This window comes from Sparus aurata, chromosome 3 (assembly GCF_900880675.1).
Source record: "Sparus aurata chromosome 3, fSpaAur1.1, whole genome shotgun sequence".
Taxonomy (NCBI): domain Eukaryota; kingdom Metazoa; phylum Chordata; class Actinopteri; order Spariformes; family Sparidae; genus Sparus; species Sparus aurata.
This window is the reverse complement of record NC_044189.1, coordinates 12,699,481-12,723,867: the sequence shown is the minus strand read 5'-3', so window position 1 is coordinate 12,723,867 and position 24,387 is coordinate 12,699,481. Positions and strand designations below refer to the sequence as shown.

Here is a 24,387-nt window from a genome sequence, read left to right as displayed (position 1 = left end):
GCAAGTAGCAGTTACTCTGGTGATTTGTTGCCCCCTATTTGTTTTTTAGTATGGAATCGACAGGTGGCCAGTTCTCACTTATTGCACCTTTTAATTAAAAATGTATTGATTTTCTCAAGAAAGATAAATATTATTGTACAATTCTAGTACAACTGAATCAGTCCATCTTCTTTTCTGGTAGATTGAGATGTCAAAATCGGTCAACCTGTCACTGATTGACCTTCATTGACCACAGACTGAGAAACAATGTCGCACTCTTGTCTTCTTGTCATTTCATCAGCCGTGGCGGCAAAAGTGTGAAGCGAGGGAACTTCTATTTTGAGAGGAGGCAGCTGAGAGGTTCAGGTGAGGCTACGATTGGAGATTAATTTAGCGCTGTTAGGGTGTCAGGGGGATAAAACCGAGTCAGTGGAAGAGGTCCATCCTCTCTCACAAATGTTTTAATGCATGCTTGTGTGAAAAAGAGTACATGTATGTGAACAGCAGGTATATTATGTCATATCTATACCAGTCAGTATAGTGATATAAGCCCTGTGGTATGAGTAAGGGATTTGTCATTGACGCTAGTGCACGTTGATACACATGTGCCCCCCTCTACCCCCATGCTCTCTGCACTGCAGCAGCACTGCACCATAATGCACACATCCAGTCACTGTTTACCTCACTCACCCCCTCCTCTCCCTTTCACTTTCTAGTGCTTATCCCGCCATCTGCTTTCCAAAGCGTGGAATATGGTTATATTTCATGGGAATATCACCGACAGCATGGGAACAGTGAAGTGTTTTTGTGCATGCGTTGCTTTTGCAGGGCATCCTGTGAGCTTACATGTTTCTCTGTGGGTGTAGATGTCCTGAAACTGTCTTCTGTGCTGCCAATTATTCATGTGTGAGTGTGAGTGTGAGTGTGTGTGTGTGTGTGTGTGTGTGTGTGTGTGTGTGTGTAAGAGACAGGGAAAGAGTATGCAACTAAAGACTGAAGAGTCTCTGTACTCCAGTCACTCCAACCCCGGGAAAAGACATCTGTCAGTGACATTTAGCAGAATTTCTTCTCTTTCGCGGACGCACATACACACGCGCACACGCGTGCACACACACACACACACACACACACACACACACATGCATGCATGCCACAGACAAAGGTGTGTCTGTGGTTTTGACATCAGGCGTCCTGGACTCTCCTGTACTTTTACTTTTTTATCCAGTTAAGAATGCCTGACGCACTTTTATTTAATTCAGTACAAGCTACATGTTATTCAAAATTTATATAGCATCATAGTAACTTTATACAAAAGCTATGTATCAGATTTTAGAGAGTAAAGGAAAAGGAAAAATACAATAACATTATACTATAATATGTTAACTTAAAGGACCAACAGTACAAATGACAACATTAACAGGACAAGAGGAGAGAAGAAGAGTTCGCCAGTTAGCAGATGGTCGTCATATACGCTTCCACTGTAATGAATGAAACTGGCTGTTGCGTATGTAGAGGTCCACTCTACAAGTGTTAGAATAGGCAAGTCTTTATCTAGCTGAAATGAGGTTGATTCTTTTGTGGGGTTTCCCCCCAAGAAACAAGATTCCCCTGACACTATTCTGCAGGCAAAGGCACCCTTGCTGCATCCTGTGTTTAGTAGATTGTTGTGATTAGTTAAAAGAATTATAAGCAAGGCAAGTTTTTCTGGCTACATGAGCGAGGTCCATGCTAACATGACAAGCCCGAGCCAGTGGCTCTCTGCTGTCACAATCGCTACCTGGATTTCACAAATGAAAGCGTATATATTGCAGCAGTCTCACATACAGTAAATCTTGAGATATATCCACTGTAAACACACTATACCATCTGGTGTAATCTGACAGTAAAAATACTAAAGAATTGTTTAAATGCTCCATCATGAGTCAATGAAAAGTAGCTTCTTGTTTGACCAGACTCAGCTGAAATGTTTGCTAATAGAGGGCTGACATCTTATAACTCCCTGCGGCAATTTAGAAAACCAGATTAGATTATTTTCCAGTGTCTGTGCCTCTGATGTGAACCTATCTGCTCTACCTAAAGGGATTTCTTGGATTTCATGGGCGCTTCGAGCGTAGGGATACTCCCAAATCGAACTGAGTACAGCGCCGGATCAGGTCATTGGGTCTCGCCTTTGCTTGAAAAGTTGTAGTCTAGTGTCTCTCTCAGGGTAACAAAATCCTCCTCTCTTTATTTTCATTCACTGTCTGCCCCTCTTTCTCTCCTTTTCTCTTTCACACACAAACACGTCTAACACACAAACATCCATAGGCGGCAGCGGTACGAGAACTTGATCCTGACGTCTTCGGCCTTGTAATCTATATGCTGCTCCGTATGGGTCAGTGCTGTTGTTGGCAGAGTGTTCTCGTGCCTCGCTGTTGTGTGACACCAATACTCATGTCCAGATACAAATTGATGGAATAGTGACGGGGTATTAGAAGTCAGAGGACATGATCTTGACACACAAACAAACAGCAGCACATCCAGGGGCTGCACTGAAAGAATATTGTCATTAATAAGCATTTTCTAGATTGATCGTTTGGTCTAAAAAATGTCGGAAAAGTATTAAAAAATAGCCAAAAAGATCTCAAAGATATTAAATTTACAATGATATAAAACAGTTAAAAGCATAAAATCCTTACTTTTGAGAAGCTTAAAAGGAGAAGTGAATTAATGATAAAATTAATAAACTATAAGCTTTAAACTGCATATTCAAGTTTAACATCTACATCTGGAGCTTTAGTGTCTTCTTCCTTTTGCTGTTGATCATGATTAAAGATTTCATTATTTGCGAATTAGATGTTTACAGGGCTGCACAATGAATTGAAATTTTTCTGCAATTGCAACGTGTCGTAGTTGGAATCCAACCAATTTTATGATAAAGATACAAATGTGTGACAAAACAGCATTATAATTAAGTACCAAAATGCTGCAGAGATGCCCTGGCCTTCAAATCTTCTTCTCCAGATGAAAGAATCCAGTATTTTTGTATTGTTATTTGGCCACATGACAAGTTTGAATAAGTTTACCTTGGCTCTGGGATATTTTTACGGCCATTTTTCACAGTTTTCATCAGATCGATTGTTTAAGACAATATATATACAGTTTGCTCTGAACATTGTCACTTGGTCTAAGACGACTGATAAGATGGCGACACCTACAACAGCCCACCCCGCAGGACTGAAACATGTCACCGACAGTATCAGTTAGTCAGAACAGTTATACAAGAGAACATGCCAAGCATTTTACAATGCATGTCACTGCTTATTTGCAGATGGACACCTCGTCCCATACATGATCAGGCTTGCAGCAGACATGAGACTGTTTTCTCATGTTACCTGTTTTCACGTAAGAGTGAGACAGAAGAAGAAATGGAGAGGGTCAGAAGCAGTGAGAAAGAGGGAGCTTGGCCTGATTTCATGCCAGTGTCGCAGGTAATCTGGTCTGTGGCACAAGAATAAACACTCACTAAAATAGACCTGGGCTGTGTGTGTTCAGAGTGTGTGTTTTCAGAAGTAGAAAGCTTGTGTGTGTACAGGCATCCCCTTTCCCTCCCTCCTGCATATTGTCTGTCTGCGTCTTTTATATTTTCTCTGTCCATCTGACTTACTTTATTTTGACTTTATTTGACTGTTTTCCAGCTGTCTCTCCCTCCCGCCCTTTTGCTTCAACCCCATCCTCTGCGTCTCTCCTCCACCCTCGCCTCACCTTCCCCTCTCTCCTTCTCTCCTCTCAGACTGTACGTTGTTTGGGTTGGCTTCCACAAACGCCGAGGTGTAATTCAATATAAGCCGAGCTCGTGTTACGGACACACACATGCACAAACGCACAAAGACAGAAGGACAACTGGCGCTACATGTATATGGACCGATGATTGGATAGCATTGTGTGTGTCTGTGTGTGTGAGTGTTTTGTAGGAGTTGTAGATGCAGGCCAGATTGTGCTGTCAGCTGAGAGAACGACAGCAGCGCCTCCGCTGAAGCCTCATCTGTTTACTTTGACCTGTTCCTTTAAAAGTCGCAACTTGTTGCATATTCTCAGTACAGAGCCACATATTTTCACCACATACAGACTCACTAGGAATAGATCTGCAGCAGGTACTCAAAAGTGATGGGTCGCATTTTAATTCTTCTGCAAACTTTCCAACCGGCCTCAAACTGAAATGTTTCACCGTCAGTTCAGCAGAGACGGTCCTGACATGCCCAAGGCCAAAAAAACAAAATTCTGTTAATGACCCCTTCTATGAGCTGCCATAAGATGTAAACCCCCAAATGGTCCCTCCTCAAGCAGTCACTGCGGAGCACTCAGCGATGTGAAAAACCTCTAAATCTTAGACTTAAGGGTCGGCTGCTAAACAGAAAGACCAAACCAACAAGTAACTAACATAGTAACAGAGTACTAACCGAGTAACTAAAGGTAATGATGCTGATTCAGCTTCCAACTCTCTGATGTTGCAACTGCGTGACCATGAAATGAGTGGCGATTTAATCAATTAGTCACTTTTAGTACTTCCACTTTCAACTTTCATTGAGATGTGAGGTTTGTGTTTGTCTAATATGACATAAACCTGAATATTACAAGGTGTTTGGTTGTTGATAATGTGAATTTCATGGATAATTTTTCTGGTTATAGACGATTACTGTGCTTATTATCGTCTTGATAATGCGATGAATCAGTGATTGAAATAATCTCATGTTGCAGCTCTAATCACAATTCAGAGCTGATGTCACTTTGACAATAAAACTAATGGCCCATTAAATGAAGGAAACCCTTTAATAGCGTGAACTTTAATGCTTTTGGGCTGGGCATATTTTAACTTGTTGGGTATCAATCAAATATAAGTAACGGCCGCTCATTTTTCATGTTCAACACAACATTAATGTGTGTACCACCCGACAAACCAAACCCATAATTTCAACATCTCCTCCCTGCCTGGATGTTCCCGTCATTCCTGACTTAATCACAACTTACAGTTTGTTCCCGTGTCACTGAAACATTTGGAGACCGCTGGTTAGCCCGATCTGAACATTTTGTTGTTGTTGTGACACATCTCGCTGTCACATGGTGTTCTCATCCTGGTGTTCTGCCTGCAGTGCCCTCTAATTTTAAGAAAATTTAGATGATAATTAGCGTGTGTTTGTTCGGTATATATGTGTGCTTGTAAAGGAGAGTGGCTGTTATGTAATGCGCTGCAGCGTTTGAGGTCAGGTGGGGAGTATGTGGCTGTGTGTGTGTGTGTGTGTGTGTGTGTGTGTTAGGATGAAATATTCATGACCATCTTGAGTGCATGGTGAATGTTAATGGGGACACGTGAGAGTGCTGAAAACAGAGTAAAGAGATGGAGAGTGGAACCAGGAAGAAACAGGCGGAGAGATAAATATTTTTGACCTTCGCACTTTTCCATCTGTCCGTCTGTCCTTGCTTTCCAAACTCTCCTCCATCCCTCCTCCCACCTTCCACTTGCTCAAACCCTCCTTCCTTTCCTCCGTCCTCCCTCTCTCTCATTTTGTTTTCTTTCTCAGTCTCTCCCTAAGAGGCTTGATGAGGGTCTTAGCACTGTTATGATGTGTGTGTGTGTGTGTGTGTGTGTGGTTCACGTGGCAAGCATTAGTGTGTGTTGGGTGTGACGAAACGTGCCGTCTCCACGGGCTATAATCCAGCGGCCCGCTGCACACACAAAAACAGACACTTTGGAATTTACCACTGTGGGGAATCGTACTGAACATCCACGCCGTCTTGTTTCTCTCTCTCTCTCTCTCTCTCTCTCTCTCTCTCTCTCTCTCTGTCTCTCTCTCTCTCTCTGTCTCTCTGTGAGGTTGTTATTAGCCGAGGACTTTCACGCCTTCTCCTCTTCCTCGACGTCTCTCTCAGTTCTTCTCTGCACACACACAAGCCCTCTGTTTGTGTGCTTTCATCCTCCCCGTCCAGTTTCAAAGACTGTCCGAATGTCTGCAGGGAGGAATCATGTGCTCAAACCAATTAAGCTGTTTAAAATGGACTCTTTTCATAGGAGAGAACACGTGTGTGTCTGAGTTTTGATGTTAGCATGTCGATCACACACACACACACACACACACACACACACACACACACACACACACACACACGCGCGCGCGCGCGCGTGGTTACTTCTGTCTTGACCTTATAGAGTCGTGTGATGTAGGTAGTTTTGGTTTAATTTGTTCAGGTTTTTCAGTCATTAGTGACATTTCCTCCTCCAACAATAAAGGTGACTGGACTTGTTTCTGTGTTGCTCACAGGCTTGAATCAACCAAGCATTCTATACCGTCATGCATTGCGCTGGAGGGAAAACAAATGACCTGACCGGTGTCCAAAACTGTTTTTCTTTTTCATTTGGAGTAGTGAGTGAGTGGGTGATTTCCAACCCAACCACTGTTTAAAAAGTATTTCTCACGTGTGAACACCACAAACATGATAACACTCACCCCTACTGAATTAGGGTGGAGGCAAAAATCTCACAACTCTTACAGTGTGAAATATGTGGGGCACCCGATAGAAAATGTGTTTAGCACAAACAAAGATCTTCACTGAACGTAATGCTACACTAAATACATAAAGATGAGAAACAGGTAACAGCAACAAATATGATCCACAACAAACTATGGGGAAAATCGTGCCTCATAAATATGTTGTAATACAAAAAAAGTGAGTACATTTGACACAAAGAACTGTACCAAAAAAGACCTGGACTGGCCTTGAGTGAAATTTTGTGGGTTGCGTCGTGTTTCAAGCTTGTCAATCTTTCTCCAGACAGCATTGATAAAAATCAATTAAGAATTTTAAAAAACACAGGCGGCATGTGATGTGTACGGAAGAGGATTAGGGCCACACATGAATTTTTTTTGTAGTTCTGACTTTAAAGTCAGAATTCTGAGATTAAAGTCAGAATTCTGAGAAAAAAGTCAGAATTCTGAGAAAAAAGTCAGAATTCTGAGATTAAAGTCAGAATTCTGACTTTTTTCTCAGAATTCTGAGATTAAAGTCAGAATTCTGACTTTTTTCTCAGAATTCTGAGATTAAAGTCAGAATTCTGACTTTAAAGTCAGAATTCTGAGATTAAAGTCAGAATTCTGACTTTAATCTCAGAATTCTGAGAAAAAAGTCAGAATTCTGACTTTAATCTCAGAATTCTGACTTTAAAGTCAGAATTCTGAGATTAAAGTCAGAATTCTGAGAAAAAAGTCAGAATTCTGAGAATAAAGTCAGAAGTCTGCACATGTAAATTTTTTTTTAGTTCTGACTTTAATCTCAGAATTCTGAGAAAAAAGTCAGAATTCTGACTTTAATCTCAGAATTCTGACTTTAATCTCAGAATTCTGAGAAAAAAGTCAGAATTCTGACTTTAATCTCAGAATTCTGAGAAAAAAGTCAGAATTCTGACTTTAATCTCAGAATTCTGAGAAAAAAGTCAGAATTCTGAGAAAAAAGTCAGAATTCTGAGATTAAAGTCAGAATTCTGAGAAAAAAGTCAGAATTCTGACTTTAATCTCAGAATTCTGAGAAAAAAGTCAGAATTCTGACTTTAATCTCAGAATTCTGACTTTTTTCTCAGAATTCTGACTTTAAAGTCAGAACTAAAAAAAAAATTCACATGTGGCCCTAATCCTCTTCCGTAGATGTGCATCAAAACATCCACAGATAGAGTTTTTCTGCAGAAGCCTGCTTTTTATCAGTATGTTTGACCTCAGGATCAGTTTATCCTGCCTCCTCACCGCTTCTTAGACTTCTTCTTGTGTCAAGTGATGCACGCTAATTAAATTGATTTGACACCGCTTACAGGGAAGTACACACCTGTATGACTCAGCTGAGATACTTGCGGGAGAGGAAAAATCCAGTGTTGCTTCATGTTCATTTATAGAAAAGCTCAATACATGCGTGAAAGTTGAATTTCTGTTTCTAACTTGTTTTTTTTTTTTTCATTTTTCTCTCCCTCTCTTTTCCCAACCTTCTCCACTCTCACCGCTCCTCCTGACCAATGGGACGCCTGCGTTGTGACTCGTTGCTTCTCCACCTGCTGGCTTCTTTACTCCAGATTGATCAGCCATTCGATGGGGATTTTCAGAGGAGCTCCACCCACCTTCGCCGCCTGCCCTCCTCCTCCCCCCTCCCCCTCTGGCCTCTTCTTCACCCCCGCCCTCTCCATCATCCAGCCCTCCATCCAGCCCTCTAAACACAAAATGACTCTGGAACTCACCGAATGGTCTTCTATATGGATTTTCACTGCCTGTAATAGACAGTAAGAAAGAAAAGAGGGGATAAAAACCTCAATGACAAAAAAGCCATAAACATACACACCACACACACACACACACGCACGCACGCACGCACGCACACACACAGACACAGACACACACACACACACACACACACACACACCTGACACACACAGAAAGAAGCAAATGCACAAACTCACTCTTGGAATGTACCGCTCACTCTTCCTGTGAAAATTCAACTGCTTCCGTTATACTTCTGGATCTTTCTACAAGCCTTTGGAAAGCCAAAGTCTGGGGGAACAAAGGAGGATTAAAACGTGTAGAAGCTGCAGTGTTTTTTGGAGGACAACTTATGTAGAGGACAAGTGATTGCTGATTGTTTTTGCTCCATTTTTTAGCGTCCGCAGCCTTTTTGATTTTAGCACGACCTCTGTTATAGTTCTATTTATGTTTGAGTAGATTTAATACTATATAGCCAGAAAGTTACAACCACAGGTTGCAGTTTGTAGCCTGTAACGATTGTGTTTACGTCACTACAAGTTTTAAAGTAACAACACATACTTCAAACGAGTAGTTTGTTGGCGCTGGTAATTTCCTTTTGGTTGCTACAAGTTGTTCTCAGATTTGGTGCGGTTGTTTTCTCGTTGCGTGCATGCCCTCCGCCATGCCTCCCCAGAACGCAGAGGCTGACGCTATGCAGGTCGGATCTGTGGTGGGCGGGGTGAATGCCAAAAACTCGACGACATCAGGGTCGGACGAGGAGAAAGCTGGAGCAGGAGGCGAGACGGATGGATCGGGAAACGGAGGAGGCGGAGGAGGTCGAGGAGGGGAGGAGTCGGCGAGCGAGGGCTCGATTGAAGGCATCCCTTTGAAGAGATGGGTGATGCACGGGGCCGTGATGTTCGGCCGGGAGTTCTGCTACGCCATGGAGACGGCGCTGGTGACGCCCGTACTGCTGCAGATAGGTTAGTGAAGAGTCCACGCGCACAGGTTTACCACATACATTCCGCATTTGCATAAAAACACAGGTGCAGCACATTAAAGCAAAGACTTCATGACATATAAAGTCTGAAACACCTTGGAAGCGATAAACTTGAAAACTGAAAAAGCTACAAACAGTTAAACTTTTCTGTGGCTGTCAAACTGGGGGACACAGAGCCTCTGTGTGGATGAATGGATCTAAAAAGTTCAATGTTGATACAGCATCCGAGGTGGAAAAGTCACAGATATTCTTCTCCCCCTTTTTTTGAAAAGAGAAAATGCTTCCAGTGGAGACCCTGAAACCATCTAGTTGAGGAACTGTCCGCTTATTATTAAGTAAATGAAAAAACTCAAAGTGACTGTAAACATAATACAGTTTGTAAGCAGGTACAGGGAGTCTTGTTGTTTGTCCTTAAGTTGTTCTGGCATGAAAGGAGACACCTTGGTCCCTAAATGTATCCCACCTCCTTTTCACCTTGTTCAGACGGACCTCCACTGCATCTGCCAGGAGATTAACTCGCTTTCACACGCAGGACACACACACGCACACGCACACGCACACACATGCACACGCACACACACACACACACACACACACACACACACACACACACACACACACACACAGACGGACAGATGCAGTGAGTGTACTGTCATTCGTCATTGACAGTCTTTGAGATTTTGCCAGTCCAATTTTGTCTGGAGTTACTGGAGCCCTGAGGAGAGAGATGAAGAGGGTGCGAGGAGGGTCAAGGAGGAGAGGAGGGAGGGAAAAAGAGAAGAACATGAGCAGAAAGGGAGGGAGATCTCAAAACAGCCATAACCTTGTGTGTAATTCAAAGTCACTTCCTATGTAAACCCCCCCCCCCCCCCCCCCCCCTCGCTCTCTCTCTTGCTTCCTTTGCTCTGTAAATCTCTCCTTCTCCCCACAGTGGCATAGTGTGATCTCCTAGCTTACATAACGGAGGCGCACATGAGTGGCAGGTCACTGCTCGTATAAAGTTGTTGTCTGGTCTCTATAAAGCCTGTTTAGAGGAGCCTATTAAACAAACTGCTAACAACTCAACAGCTCTCTTCCTGTCAATATCAGTATGGATTTTAAATGCCCTGGTTTGACAAGTACAACATATTTACGATGATTTGCCGGCTAGCCATTTGTGACTTAAGGGATAGATGGACCGATACTGGGGAGCAGTTCTCGTAGTGCTAGAAGCCATCCTGTGTTTGTAACTAGCGCTGACTAATAGCCAATAATTTACAGTGGAGTTAACACACAGTAGGACTGAGTGTTTCTGTTCAATGAATGTGACAAGTTTACACCAAATAAATGTATTGAAGTACTAGCTGAAACCAGTTTAGAGGTAGAAGTAATTTTAAGTTTTGAGTAACACATGCATCTGTGTACATTTTATCAATCTTCTGTCAGAGTTGTCTTCAGGACAGAAGGACTGAGACAACTGAGACTTTATTTACTGTAATTTTTCTTTAACTGTTGAGCGATACGCCTCATGCTGCTTCCACTTATCAGTGATCAGCGGTCGGCCCCCAAAATCCTGAACGGACCACCACTACTGATATGGGGAGTTAACCCAATCATGTTGGGCTAATTGATTGTTGTTCAGTCTGATATTTCATGCCGACCAAAGGTAGAGAGAATTGCCTCACATCCAAATTAATTTGGATTGCACTCAGAAGATGGCAGACCCCCAAAAATAAAGTCAAGCTGTCAAGACAACTAGTGCAACATATTTGAGTTGCATAATAGTTTGTTGTATATTAGGAGATCCTGACAGTCCCTGAAATGTGACAAGATACAGAGGGTCTGCTCAGATTTCCGCCTCCTGTGGAGCAGGAGTATCCCAACACTAACAGCGCAAACATTGTGGGTACAGAAAGCAGCAATATGTAGATATATTACGTGGTTGGATAATGCCCTGTGAATCCAATTAGAGGGTTATGTTTCCCGGAGCCTCACCCCTTTACCCAACCATGACCCAAACTTATCCACAAAGGTTTGTTTTGTGCAAATTGTAACAGACAAACAAACAACCACGTGAGATGAAAACAGTCCCCCTCCCAACACTGTGGGCAGCGATCCAAGTTTTGGGATAACAAATATCGACCTCCCTCCATGTGGTTAATGCTCCATGCACGCTGGAGACTGACTGTAGCTACTGGAATTAGCTGGATAGCTGGTAAGCTGGCTGGTTGGCTCGCCCTGAGTGAAACCATTGTGTGTGTGTGTGTGTGTGTGTGTGTGTGTGTGTGTGTGTGTGTGTGTGTGTGTGTGTGTGTGTGTGTGTGTGTGTGTGTGTGTGTGTACTGTACCATAACCCCCACAACACTAGGGTCAGAGAAAGTGTGTGTGTATGTGTATGCAGCGGATACAGTTTGGTCAAGGAGCCCATATTTGCACAACCCGAGAGAAAGGATGAGAAACTTCTACCTTACAAGGTCTTGTGTGGAGGGCGTGCAGAGCTGTTAAGTCTCATGGCAGCAGTCACTCATACAAGGACACCGAGGGCAGGGAAATACGTAGCGAGGCTGTTGGACTAATCACATCATCACCTTTTTTTTCAAACTAGGGTTGGGAAAACAAGGGGCAAACCTTGGGGGCAATTTTCTAAAGATTTTCACCTTTTTGTGTAGTGAATAGGATTTATTGTGCACCTCGTCGAGATTTATTTAACTACCAGCCTCCTTTAAAACGTTGTCCTGAGTAAGAGCGTAACAACTTAATGCAGCTGAAAAAGAGAGACACGAGAGCGAGGACATTGAGTCAATGATGAGAAAAGGATTAAGAGAGGCGAGAAAGGGCTAGGGGAAGGAGTGAAAAAAGAGTCAGGAGGAGGAGAAGGAGAGCTTTTGAAAAGAGAGTGGACGAGAAGGAGGAGGAGGAGGAGGTGATGAGTGCAGACGGCGTGTCCAGTCGTTGTTTTTTGGTTAGCAGCTTGGCGGGTTACATAACGACAAGCTTTCTCAGAACTGAGCTCAGAGTGACACAGAGAACGCTGTTAAGTCACCACAATGCTCATTGAAGACGAACTGTCAACAAACTGACAAAATATCTCCATCTCTGCATGCAGCAGCTCCAGATTTTCAGCAGGAACAGTGGAATTATAGATGAAAATGTTCAAAATTAGGACATTCACGAGTCTCAGATTAGGGACACAAAAGCCCTTTATGGATATCAAATACCTCATACATCAGGCCACTCTTCAGAACGAAACCAAATAACAGAGTTGAATTTAATTTTACTGTAGAAGAAATTTGGGTTTGGTGGTAATAAGTGTGGTGCAGGCTTACGATGCCAAGCCATTATGCTAGAGAGTAAAACTAAATTGAATGTAGAGCGGATCATTTATTAAATTAAATTAATGTTGAGGCTCAGTAAAAATCTTGTCATTTAGTTCAAAGTTACATCCTAAAAGGCGGCTGTGAAAGGACTGCAAATGTGATGAGATATTTTCAGCTTTTCTTTGATACAAATGATCGTGTCAGTAGTTCAGATTTAAGTGTCATTTTTCTTGGTTGTAGAGCAGAAAGCGACATTATTCTTTTCCACGAGTTGAACTAATTTTATTGCACATGAAGGTACTTTGACATATTTAAAGGAAAACTACTTTCAGGGATAAACTTGATGAAAAAGTGTTTTCTTTCCAGTTCAGGTCAACTGGAGGGAACCCAAATATTCTGATTCGAGGGATTTAATCTGTGTGAAGGTGACCCACATTTTACACAATGAATCGTATTCATTATTAATCTGTTTATTTGCCTGTTTGACTAACTAGCTGTGCACGCAGCAGCAGCCATGCCACCAATGTGGTGCCCAAAGCAGTCCAGGCCTGGCAGCCCTGCAACAATGTTATCCGTCTTTGGAGGCCGTCTTGGCTTTACTAAAGGAGATTATCACAATCCAACAGGAAATGTCCTTCTATTCATTCAGGTTCTGTTCGTTCAGCTCACTGTATTAGTGTCTTGACCTTTACTTTGTTCGATTCCTCTGGATAAACCTTTCACTGTTTGACACACCACACAGCAGCTCTAACTAAGTACAGGCTGTCCCCCATGATCCTGGTGCATCTTGTCTTTTGATCATGATGGTTTTCTCAACAGTAGTCTGTGTAAGTAATCACATAGCATTTGTCTGATGTATGTGATCCAACAGAAACACAACCAGAGCTTTTATTCAACTTATACTCTTCTGCTTTCAAATGTTAGCATGTTAGCATTCAGCACAGCGGACCAGTGGCATTTTGCTAGCAACATGTAAGGCTTGTATGGATGATTCAACATGGTTAATGCCGAATCGTTTTGTCCTTTATGCATTGCTAAAGCTACTTTTATTTAATGATGTATCATCCTTACATGCTTGTATTTTGGTGGTGATGGTGAGAACAAAAAAATGATAGAAGTCCTACAGTTCAAGAAAAAGGACTGTATAACAGAAACTTCAAAGTTAAATAGTGCACCTTTGGTTACATTAACTATTCACCACACAGCTACATTAGCAATCCCGACAATACCAATAACAATACGATTTCAAAACATTGAAATACTACAACAATGAGAGGTAACAGTTTATGCAGCCTTCTACAAAATGTAGAACTCTGTGTTGCTTGCTTCATGTTATTTATTGTACATCAAAGCAACTTGATCTTGCATTGTTTATGCTAGCATGCCAGGTAGCCTAATCCTCTGAGTGATCCTATCATGTTAGCTGGTCTAATCTAGTAGATGACCTTGCAGACAGAGTAATGCAGGGTTATATAAATGACTGGCTTGATGTCACACAGCGACTACGGTAATCACCATAATCTGACCCAGTCATTCATGGGACAGAGTGGATGGAGGACAGAGTAGGCGGATTGATGGATAAAATGTTGTGTGTGTGTGTGTGTGTGTGTGTGTGTGCGAGGTAACTACAAGATAAGAGCATTTATCACGGGGCAGATGAAATCAGTAGGTGGGAAGGAATAAAACATCTACGAGATAAGTGAGAAAAGGTGAGAAATTGGAGCCAGTGACAGTGTGAATTGTATTCCTGCCAGCCAGTGAAACCTTTAACCACAACCTTTAGTCCTCACTTATACTTTAACACTTCTGCCTGTGTCTCTGCAGAGAGAGAGAGAGAAGCAAGCCAGTCCAGTCAGTTATTCAAAGCCTTTCTATTTATAGCTCTTTATATAATCGCTGCAGTAACTTTGTTCATTTATTAATGGTATCAGTGTACACACAGATGGAGACACAACAGGGTTTTTGAGAGCTGTATCTGCTAACATCACCGGTGTTTAAGTGCAGGGTGATCGGTGCAATACTGAAGCGGTGACAGACGAAGCAAACCAGTATGTGATAATCGATGCCAGTGGTTCCCAGTTTGTGGTCCATCGACCACGGGGGGGTTGTTGCGAGGGTTATGCCGTAATAAAACCTGTACACGTTACATTCATGTGTTTGTGACCTTAAGTTAATGCAGAGTCAGCAGCCACTTTAACCTTCAAGACAAAGACATATTATGTGCGTTCATGTGGGTGTCCCTGTTTTTACATTCAACAGGCGATAAGCGAGGTATGTGTGTGCTATTAGTGTAGGATATGTGAGGAATGCAGAACTGAGTATGTGTGTGTCTGTGTGTATTTGTTTGTCAGCACATTGCTCCCACCCCCTCCCCCTCCAGGGAGTTGAAAACAAACCAAAAACAAACCACCGCCGAGCTCTCAGGTGATGACGAGGGACAAAGAAACATCAGGGAAAGCAAATTCTTTAAAGCTGCAACTACCAATTCTTTTCATTATAATGTCTTTATGTTGTTGTTTTGATAAATCCATAGCAAATCAAATAATTTGCTCTTTTAGTTACTGATAGCTGAGTATTACCCATAATGTGTGAAAGATGTGGAAGACTTTACCAGTTGAATGGAGTTTGTCACTGAAATTATAAATGATTAGATGTATGAATAGTTGAGGATTAGCTAAAGAATGGAAAATACATTAAAAGCAATGAGCTGAACTGGTTTAATTAACTAATTACTGTTATACGCTGCATAACTTGAATGATGGCTGGAAGGTAAACTGCATTACTCAAATAATTACTGGGAGCTAAACTGCATAACTTGACTTAAACACATTATCAAAGAATCTTTAATAGCCAAAAAAATTGAGCCCTAATGGATCGTACTGTCTAGAAATACAAGGAATAAAGACATAATAATTTCTGTTTTCCACGTTCCACTTGACATCAGCTTATTTTGCATAAAACTACAGAACAAGTTGGAGCATGTGGTGCATTTGTCAGTGAAGCTTGGCTAGAAAATCTATAAATCCCAGCAGCACGACATGCACACATAAATGCACGTGATGTGTCTAATAGCAGCCTGAGAGAGAAGCAGTAATGGCCGGCCTCAGGGTTATTTTATGTGTATGTGTGTGTTTTAAGAAGGAGAGTAGAAAAACATCTGCTCTCTCTCACTGACGCTTATTGGCTTTGACAGGCTATAACTGAAGGGATAGACGGATGGATTCTGACGGATTAATTGTGTGCAGTTATATATCCAGCTGAAATGACGATGGCGGGAGTAATTTAAGTCCAAATGATTTGTTCGCTTCGAGTAAATTAGGGGCAGATTTTTACGAGTCAGTTAAAACAACATCTAGCAGGCAAAGTGACCAATGTCATGTTTTTTCTGGCTAACTTTGAGTCTCATATTAGAAGAGAGTAACCTGGGGACAAAATTGCCACAATAAGTGACCTCTAGCATAACAAAGAAAGGTAGTAAGTTCAGGTATTATGCTCAAAAAAGGTCCTACCATGTCATCATTTTGGATTTATAAAAGTACACTGTATTAAAGCAGCAATATGCAAGAATTTAGTTGAAAACATTTAGAATATCACTAGAATTATCAGCAGAATATGAAGAAATAACAGTTTTGGTGTTATGACATAAAGAGATACCCACTGAGGTTACCATGCTAACCGGTAGCCTGCCCTATCCTGGTTCACAGCTCACATGCTAGCAGTGTAAACATCAGCAGTCCCTAAGGAACACCAGCTACATGGCTAACTGTGCTAACTAGCTAATAGCAGCAACACTTAGCAGCAATTAGAAGATACTCTGGTGACGTTCTGCGCCCTGTTTGTTTTGAGAATACGACAGGTGGCCTATTCTTACATATTGCCCCTTTAAATAGTGTGAGGATTAGCTGCACAGATTACTGTAAGCTAAAGTTCTTACGTTTTGTGTTTGCATTTAGCCAGAATTTCTGCTCATGTTGCTGCAGTGTATCTTGGAAAAGGTTGGTAGTACAGTAGTAAATAATGCACAAGTAAATCTCAGAAATATATACAAACATTGCTCGGCGAACTCCTGGTCCTCCCTCGTTTCAGGCTGCACGTAGTTGGCCTTCTTTAACTCCAAACCTTTTAAATAACCGCGAAATGAAAAAAATGAGAAATTATTGGGAAATGCAAGTGGTGTGGATATTTTTACCATGCACGACCTTCCGCTACCAACCAAAATTCTGCCGTTTTGAATTAACCCCAGATCTTTGTTTACATCCTGTGTTTATGGTTACATAAGATTACTGACTGATCGCTGCTGATTTGCTTTATTGATTGCTACTTTGGGAGCAAAAGGGCAGTGATGCTGGTTGGAGCTTCCTGCTTTGTGATAGGTCAGCCACAGTCAGAGGCCCGCCTCCCTCCTGTCAGTCACATCTGTTCAAATTCTAATGTACTTTTACATATGGTAGAGGCATTAAAATAGGACTGAATAATAATCTGTGGACATTTGTAATCTTACCATATTACACACTTTGAATTTCTGGCTCTGTATGAGTCTCTCCCTGTCTGTCTCTCTCAGTAGGAGGCAGCTAGTTCACTGCAGTGGTGTTACATAATTCTGCTGACTGGAAGCAGTGTGTGTGTGTGTGTGTGTGTGCGCATACATGCAGGCTTCATGCAATTTTAATGCATAGAGAGGATGGTTGGTGGGGGGTTTTAGCGCTATGCACACACTCAATCACACACACATTTAGCAACCAGCCTGTTAAGTGATAAATGAGCCGAATTGATGACTCTAAAACCAGTGTCCGCTCAATCCAACGCAGGGTCGTGTGTGTGTGTGTGTGTGTGTGTGTGTGTGTGTGTGTGTGTGGTGTGTGTGTGTGTGTGTGTGTGTGTGTGTGTGTGTGTGTGTGTGTGTGTGTGTGTGCGTGCGTGTGCGTGCGCGCACGTGTGTGTGTGTGTGTGGTAAAGCTGCTAACACTGACATTTACAATGTGAGCATAATCACACATTAATAATCATATCTTTGTGTTTATAGCACCTTTCAAAACAAAGAGCTGTTCAGTAGAAAATAAAAGCAAATATAAATCAAATAAATAAAAAACAATACACTGTTGACAGTAATTTTTCTGTTCCTCTTTCTGCATTGATTTGATTCACAGTTTCTCACCACCGGCTGAGCCACACACAGCCGTACATCAGTCAGTCTTTCAGTCTGTACTGAGCACTTTGTTAATGATGACCTTGGCTGTGCAGCTTGTGTGCCTTGTGTCTGCATTTGCTTAAGAGACCGTATGTGCGTGTTGCGTGATTGATGTTCTCGCCATCTCTTGCTCCTGGGAAGTACAATGACTCACTTCTTTCTCTTTCCCTCTTCCTTCTTCTTTCACTTTGCAGTCCTTGAGAGAATAGATGTTCGCCGAGGATGGAGTTAGCAGTTAGCACAAGCTGGTCCCTTTTTTATTTGCTGTCATCTCAGCAGCGGCTGGGTTCACTATGGTTTCACAAATATCTGCAGGATGCTCAGTGTTAAAAGCTGTCAACTTTTACAGTCCCTGTAAAATGTTATTGCACGACTTGAACTTGAACTAATGTTTTTTTGTTTGGCAATTTTGAATCCCAGTGGGTGGTTTTGTACACGGATCATCAGGTATCCAACCTTGAAATCAGGCACAAAAATAAAAACAGGAGAATGTTTTGTAGGGGTTCATTATCCATTAATAGCAGTATCACGATTCTCCAAATCCATGATTCGATGTGTCTTTTGAGGTCATGATATGATTCAGTTTTCAATCCTTTCCCACACTGGTGGCCAAGCTGTGGTTAGACCATCACATCTGGATTCGTAAAGATCAACAGATCATTGGTTTTATGCCCTGACATGACATTATTATAATTAAATATAGAGGTATTTCTATTTTCCAGCAGCAGCTTAAGTTTATCCTGGTGTTTTTTTTTGCAGGTCAGGGTTAGGCAAGTTCAGATAATATTCACAAAAAAAGATTACAGAGTTGAACAAAAAGTGCCTTCAGGGATTCAACAATAAACAACAAAATGTAGAAATTCAGTCTGTTACATAATTTGGTTTCTCTAATCTGTCACCAGTAAACCTTCTTCATAAACACATTTGGAAGAGGCTCTTTGTCAGTGTTATCAGTTCTGTGCCCCATGCGTAAACCATCTTCTTAAACAAATCAATAAAGGATCTCTGATAAAGAAAATAGATCCAACATCTCAGTTAATCTCATCTCAGTTAAGGTCTTTGGCATGCAGGATAAGTGTTAGATACACACATGACGCAGGTGATACTGCCCTCGAATGATGATTAGAAATTAAAGCTAATTTTGCTCAATCTTTAATTTAGAATCATATTTGTGACACCGCTATCAATTATTAATCAATCACCTGTTTCGTCCCACCGACAGCACAAATCCAAAAGAAATTAGATATATAAAGGGCTAATAAATAAAGGAAAATAACTTTATTTACTCACTCACTTTACTTACTCTGTAAGAATACATAAGGTAAGTGGACATCAGCTCGTCTTCAGGAAATTAATAATACTTTAATTGCATTGTTTTTAAACATGATGGCTGAAATAAAATGTAGATAATCAGTCTGAAAAGTTCCTGTTCTTTGGGAATGATCTTCTCCTGAGCTGGGACTTTTTGTGGTTTCTGTGATTTCTGTTCCCTGCGGTGGAAACACTGAGTTACTCCAAAGGTTCCTAGTTTGCTTGCAGTCAAAATGTGGCTTCAGACAATGACTACATTTCTTTGTCTGAACCAGGAGGAAAGATTAAGATCATCAAAGTGATTGATAATGTCTGCCTTTACGCTTTATGTATTGGTACAAAGCACAGAGAAAGATGAGAAAAGAGCATTCTTGGATGTGAAGTAAGTGATTGACGTTGACATAGACGCAGCAGGTTATGTGGATTTGTCCACTAATAATCATAATGCCAACAGGCTTCAAATGCTGGAATGTATTCTGACTTAAAGTTAATAATCAAAACATGACCATCTGCTATGAAGATTACATTTTTGAACATAGCTCAGATCACAAATTGTCCTTTTCAGAAGAGGACGACATAAAAATGATCTGGTTTGCTGCAGAGACAGAAATGTGCCTGCAGCTTTCAGCCAATGTTGGCATAAAACCTTCAACCAGACGCTTATCAATAAGGAAATATTGATGTTAATATTTCAAATCTGCACCAAAACTCCATCTGCTGCCTTTCTTTCCCTTTCTTTCCCTTTCTTTCCCTTTCTTTCCTCCTCTCTGAGTGCTACACCTGACTCTGTTCACATGTTTTGTTTATTCAAAAACACCTGCTTCCTCCTTTCTTTTCCTTTCCTTTCCTCGTGCTCTCTGTCTCTCACTCTCTCGCTCTCACCCTCCTTCCTTCCTGCCCACTTTCTCCCTTTACGACCTCTGCCCTACTCTCACTTTCACACCATTTCTCTGGCTCTTTTCGGGGACGCTTGTCATGTTTCTTGCGGTTTTCTCACGCCAGCGCAGGATATGAAAGGATTGTTTTGTGTTTATGGGAGAATGGGAACAGAGGGAGAAAAGAGAGGAGAGGTGAAAGGAAAGGAGGACCGAAGGAGGTTAATGTTTGTGGGTGCTTTTACAGAAAGTCAGATTGTTTGACTTCAGTTTGGAGTTTACAGCAGCTGGAGGGAGATATCAGACTTTTGTTTGCTCTACTGTTAGTTCATTGTGTGTGAAAGAGGAGGAGTGAGAGGAGAAAAGGAGGGTCAGAGAGAGGGATGGAGAGGTGAAAGAGTGATGGTGGGTTTTGTTTATTGGATAGAGGCACAACATTGATATGGTCATGAGAGGTGAAGCTAAAACTTAAAAAAAAAAAGTAGTTTCGGAGGAAGTATTGAGATCCTTTACTGTAAAAACAGAAATTAGTTAAAGTAAATTTTCTGCATTGAAAATGTTACTTAATTAAAGTATGCATGCTTCATCAGGAAACTGTACTTAAAGTCTTAAAAGTAATCAATGCAGAGAAACATATGGCAACACATGTATTAATGTAAAATTGGGATTTTATCTATCTTGTCTGTCATAATTACCCTTCATAATTCTTTTTTTACATGAAAGATGCCAAATTATATCGTGGTTCAATCTATTGATCAATCATGTCATATGTACTTTTTAATTTTTTTGTTTAACCTTTATTTATCCAGGAGAAATCCCGTTGAGATTAAGAACCTCTTTTTCAAGGGAGTCCTGGCCAAGAGGCAGCAAAAAATTACACATTCAAATGTTTTAATGCAAAAATCCTAAAATTAAGTTCAATATTTCCCTGTAAAAAAACAATGTAATGAGGCAGAAGAAGAAAGAAGCAGAGCTACATTACATTCCACCACTGGAGGCATGAATGAAGACATCTGAGAACAGAGACGTCTCTCATGCCACATGAATAAAGCTTTAAAAAGCACATTTGTACAACACTGTAATTAAAATGACATCAAAATCAAACGTGATATGATTTCAGACATTTTGCCAGAGAGACCAGAGTGGGTCAACATGTTGAGAAATGCAGTTGTGTAGTAATGACAAACTATCAGGAGGAGAGCAGATTATAGGATAAGTTTGGTAATATTCTGTGTTTTTCTTATCTTCAACCAATCCCACGAGAAGACCAAAACCAACAACGTGCAAGTCCGTCTTGCAACACTCACCGACGTCCTCACCCAGTCTCTGGCACTCGGCCCAGCACCCATTTGTCCATACTCAAGGTGCAAAAACCTTAAACACCTGTCTCAAATTCTTATTTAAAAAACAAAGGTGGTTAAACAATTTCCTAAACCAGGAGTAAATCGGGGACTATTTTCATGAACATTCAGTGTGAAAGTTGACATTAAGGATGGTGGGATTGACTGAAAACAAAATGCTCATGTTGAAGTCGATAAATGAACGCGTCACTCAGTGCTACGGTGTGACTCATTGATGTGTTTTTAATCGTTTCTGGACAACAATGGAGCTCCAGGCACAGAGGAATAAGCTATATTAGGCTACACAGTCAGCACTTGTTAGTAAGATTCAATCATCGTTGGTTTCAGTTCATTCACCGTATTTGTCATATTTGACGGTGAGAATATTTTTTTAATTTTTCCAGCCTTAATCCTTGAAGTCAACGGTGATTATTAATAAAACTGTTTTTTCGATTCCACTGGGTATGTTGCATCGATCTTTGTCTCCGCCATGTTTGAGCATTTTAACAACTTAGCTATCAGGTTAAAGTAAACAAGTTCTTGTCCATCAAAACAGAGACAAATCTTTAATTCTTAAATGATTAATCAGACATCGCTGAATAAACTCTATATACCATTTCCTCTAGCACTGGCACTAATAAGCCACCGTACCTCATACTTAGCAGTAACGTTCAAGTGGCAGTGAAATACGCAGAATATTTGTTGTTGTTTTATTTATTTGCAGCAGAATAAAGAGGGCACTCTCTACATCGTTGGAAATATTTTTATCCTGGCATCATGCTGCTCCGAGAAATGTACGACACACACATACAGTAATCCTTGTTCAGGATTTCCTGAAAACAAGGAGAGGACTGTTGCGAAGACTTGCAGCTTAGGTATGAGGACTCGTAGTATTCATATCAACTGATCTCCGACTTCCCTCTGAAGAAGGAGACAGTCAGCATTTATTAAAAGTAGTTTTTGCAAATGAAAGTCTGCAGGCAAATGTAGTTGAGGCTCAAGTATTGGATGCATTTTTTTTCTCCCTCTGCTGAAATGTTTTCTTATCTGGGGGATTTCTTGTTATTATCCAAACTTGTCCCCAGTTCAAACAAGCTGTGTCTAATCCAGATTTCAATGGTCTGAAAAAGGTCAGAACCACAAAGTTTTACTGATGGCGTGTGTCTGAGTGCAGGCCCAAGGTGGAGAAACACACACACACACACACACACACACACACACACACACACACACGAATGAATGGGCAGTCTGTACTCCGACAGTCACACATTGAGCTCCGTGTTTAGTGTGTGTGTGTGCGTGTGTGTGTGTTATGTGTGGTAAATTGAGCACTTTGATGATAGATGGAGCAGGTTGTACATTTTTCTTTCCCACGATCAATCAACAACACTCGCAGACATTATGAACTTTTTCCGTCTGTCTCTCCATCCTTCCGGCTTTCTCCCTCTCTCTCCTCCTCCTCCTCCTCCCTCTCCCCCTACCCCTCCTCCTACTCCTCTTCCTCCTCCTCCTCCTCCTCTCTCACCTTATCTCCTCATCCGCTCCGTCCTCCCTTTTTCAATTTCTTTGATCTTGATCCTTTCTCACACTCCCTCTCTCTCTGTTTCCTCCCTCTCTGTCTCTCTCTCTCTGTCGCTCCACTCATTTTTTGTTCTTTCTTTCTGAAATACTTCCTGCTTTTCTATTCTCTCAGTATTGTTCCCCGTGTGTGTGTGTGTGTGTATGTGTATGTATGTATGTGTGTGTACCTACAGTACTTGGAGTGTGTGGGAACCCAGCTGTTTTATTTTGGTGGGTAAATATGCAGGTTTGTGTGTGTGTGTGGGAACAGAGAAAAGTCTTTATTTACTAGGTGTTGACTGTTTTTCTGTATCATTTTTGTGTGTATATGTGTGTGTGTGTGTGTGTGTGTGTGTGTGTGTGTGTGTGTGTGTGTGTGTGTGTGTGTGTGTGTGTGCGTGCGTGCTTGCATGTGTGTGAGGGAACTGCTTACTAGGAACTGTTTTCCTGTTTTGATGTTGACAAACGTACAGACAGACAGATTCCTATCTGCTGCCTTGTCGCCTGCTTTATGGCTGTGCCACTGTTTGAGTTTTTACAGGTATTGTGTGTGTGTGTCTGTGTTTGTGTGTGTCTGTGTATTTGTGTGTGTGCCATGTGTGCATTGTTATCACAGGTATGTTTATGTGGAGGCTTTGTGTGTTTGTGTGTGTGTAAAAGAGAAAAGAGTAGAAACAAAGCTTTCCTTAGTTTGAAGAAAACTCCACAACAGGAAGCCCTGCGTGAATGACACGGCCATATTAGGGGCCAGGAAGCAGAGGTGATGGAGTCTGCATGGTGACAGGGTTCCCAAGACCTGGTCACCACGGCTAGAGGGGGTCAAGCCCCTGTTTATGGGGTTGACAGTTGTACAGGTCGACAGGAACGAGGTGATGTCAAATGGTATTTTGTAGTTGAGACGAGAGTGCCTGAATATAGTCGGTCTTTGGGATCTCTTATTCAGCTGCACTGGTTGTAGAGTTTGTAATCTCTGTGGTGCACTGGGTAGGAAACACCAAAAGACGCTTCAAAGTTACCAGAGGGCCTGTACACGTTTAGTCTTGGTGTGAAGGCACAAACTGATGCTCATAACTTCTTTTATAGCCAGAAAAACAGTTTTCTTCCCCCTGCTAGTTCACTCCATTAAATTCTCTGGGGAGCAGACAAGTAAACACCAGTTAACCACTCAAAGGAGCTGACGGGCTCTTGACATGCTTGTATACATGCGGCCTTAAACTTGAGAGAGGTGGGGTTGCTGTGTGTGACCGCAAGTGTTCTTAACAGTTGCCTTTCTTTTTTTTTCTTTCCTTATCACCGTCTGGGTAAAAACTTTGATCTAAGATATGTCAGGAATAAGGAAAACCAAAGTTGTTTTTGAGCATTTTGGAAGGTTTTTTTTAACTTAATCCATTAAGGTTTTGAAAAGAGGATGGTAGAGATGAAGTAAGGGAAACTCTGTGAAGCATGTTTTTAAATTTGAGGTAGTGTGTCCTCCCAGAGAGGTCACCACTATTTCCCACTCTTGCTCTGATCCACTGATGTCACCCAGCCCATACAACTGTCTCCAGTCACAACCGACATCGCCAGGTTTTATAGGGTCTTCGTCC

General features: G+C 41.5%; 1 protein-coding gene across 2 annotated transcripts in view; it reads left to right on the top strand.

Annotated features, from left to right (window-relative positions):
• Positions 1-24,387, top strand: part of slc45a4a (solute carrier family 45 member 4a) — a 54,312-nt gene that overhangs the window by 12,430 nt on the left and 17,495 nt on the right. For both annotated transcript variants that reach the window (XM_030411788.1, XM_030411789.1), the window contains exon 3: positions 8,069-9,214. In XM_030411788.1, coding sequence (XP_030267648.1) covers positions 8,902-9,214 — 313 coding nt within the window. In that variant the 5' untranslated portion in view covers positions 8,069-8,901. The remainder of the gene's footprint in view (positions 1-8,068; positions 9,215-24,387) is intronic.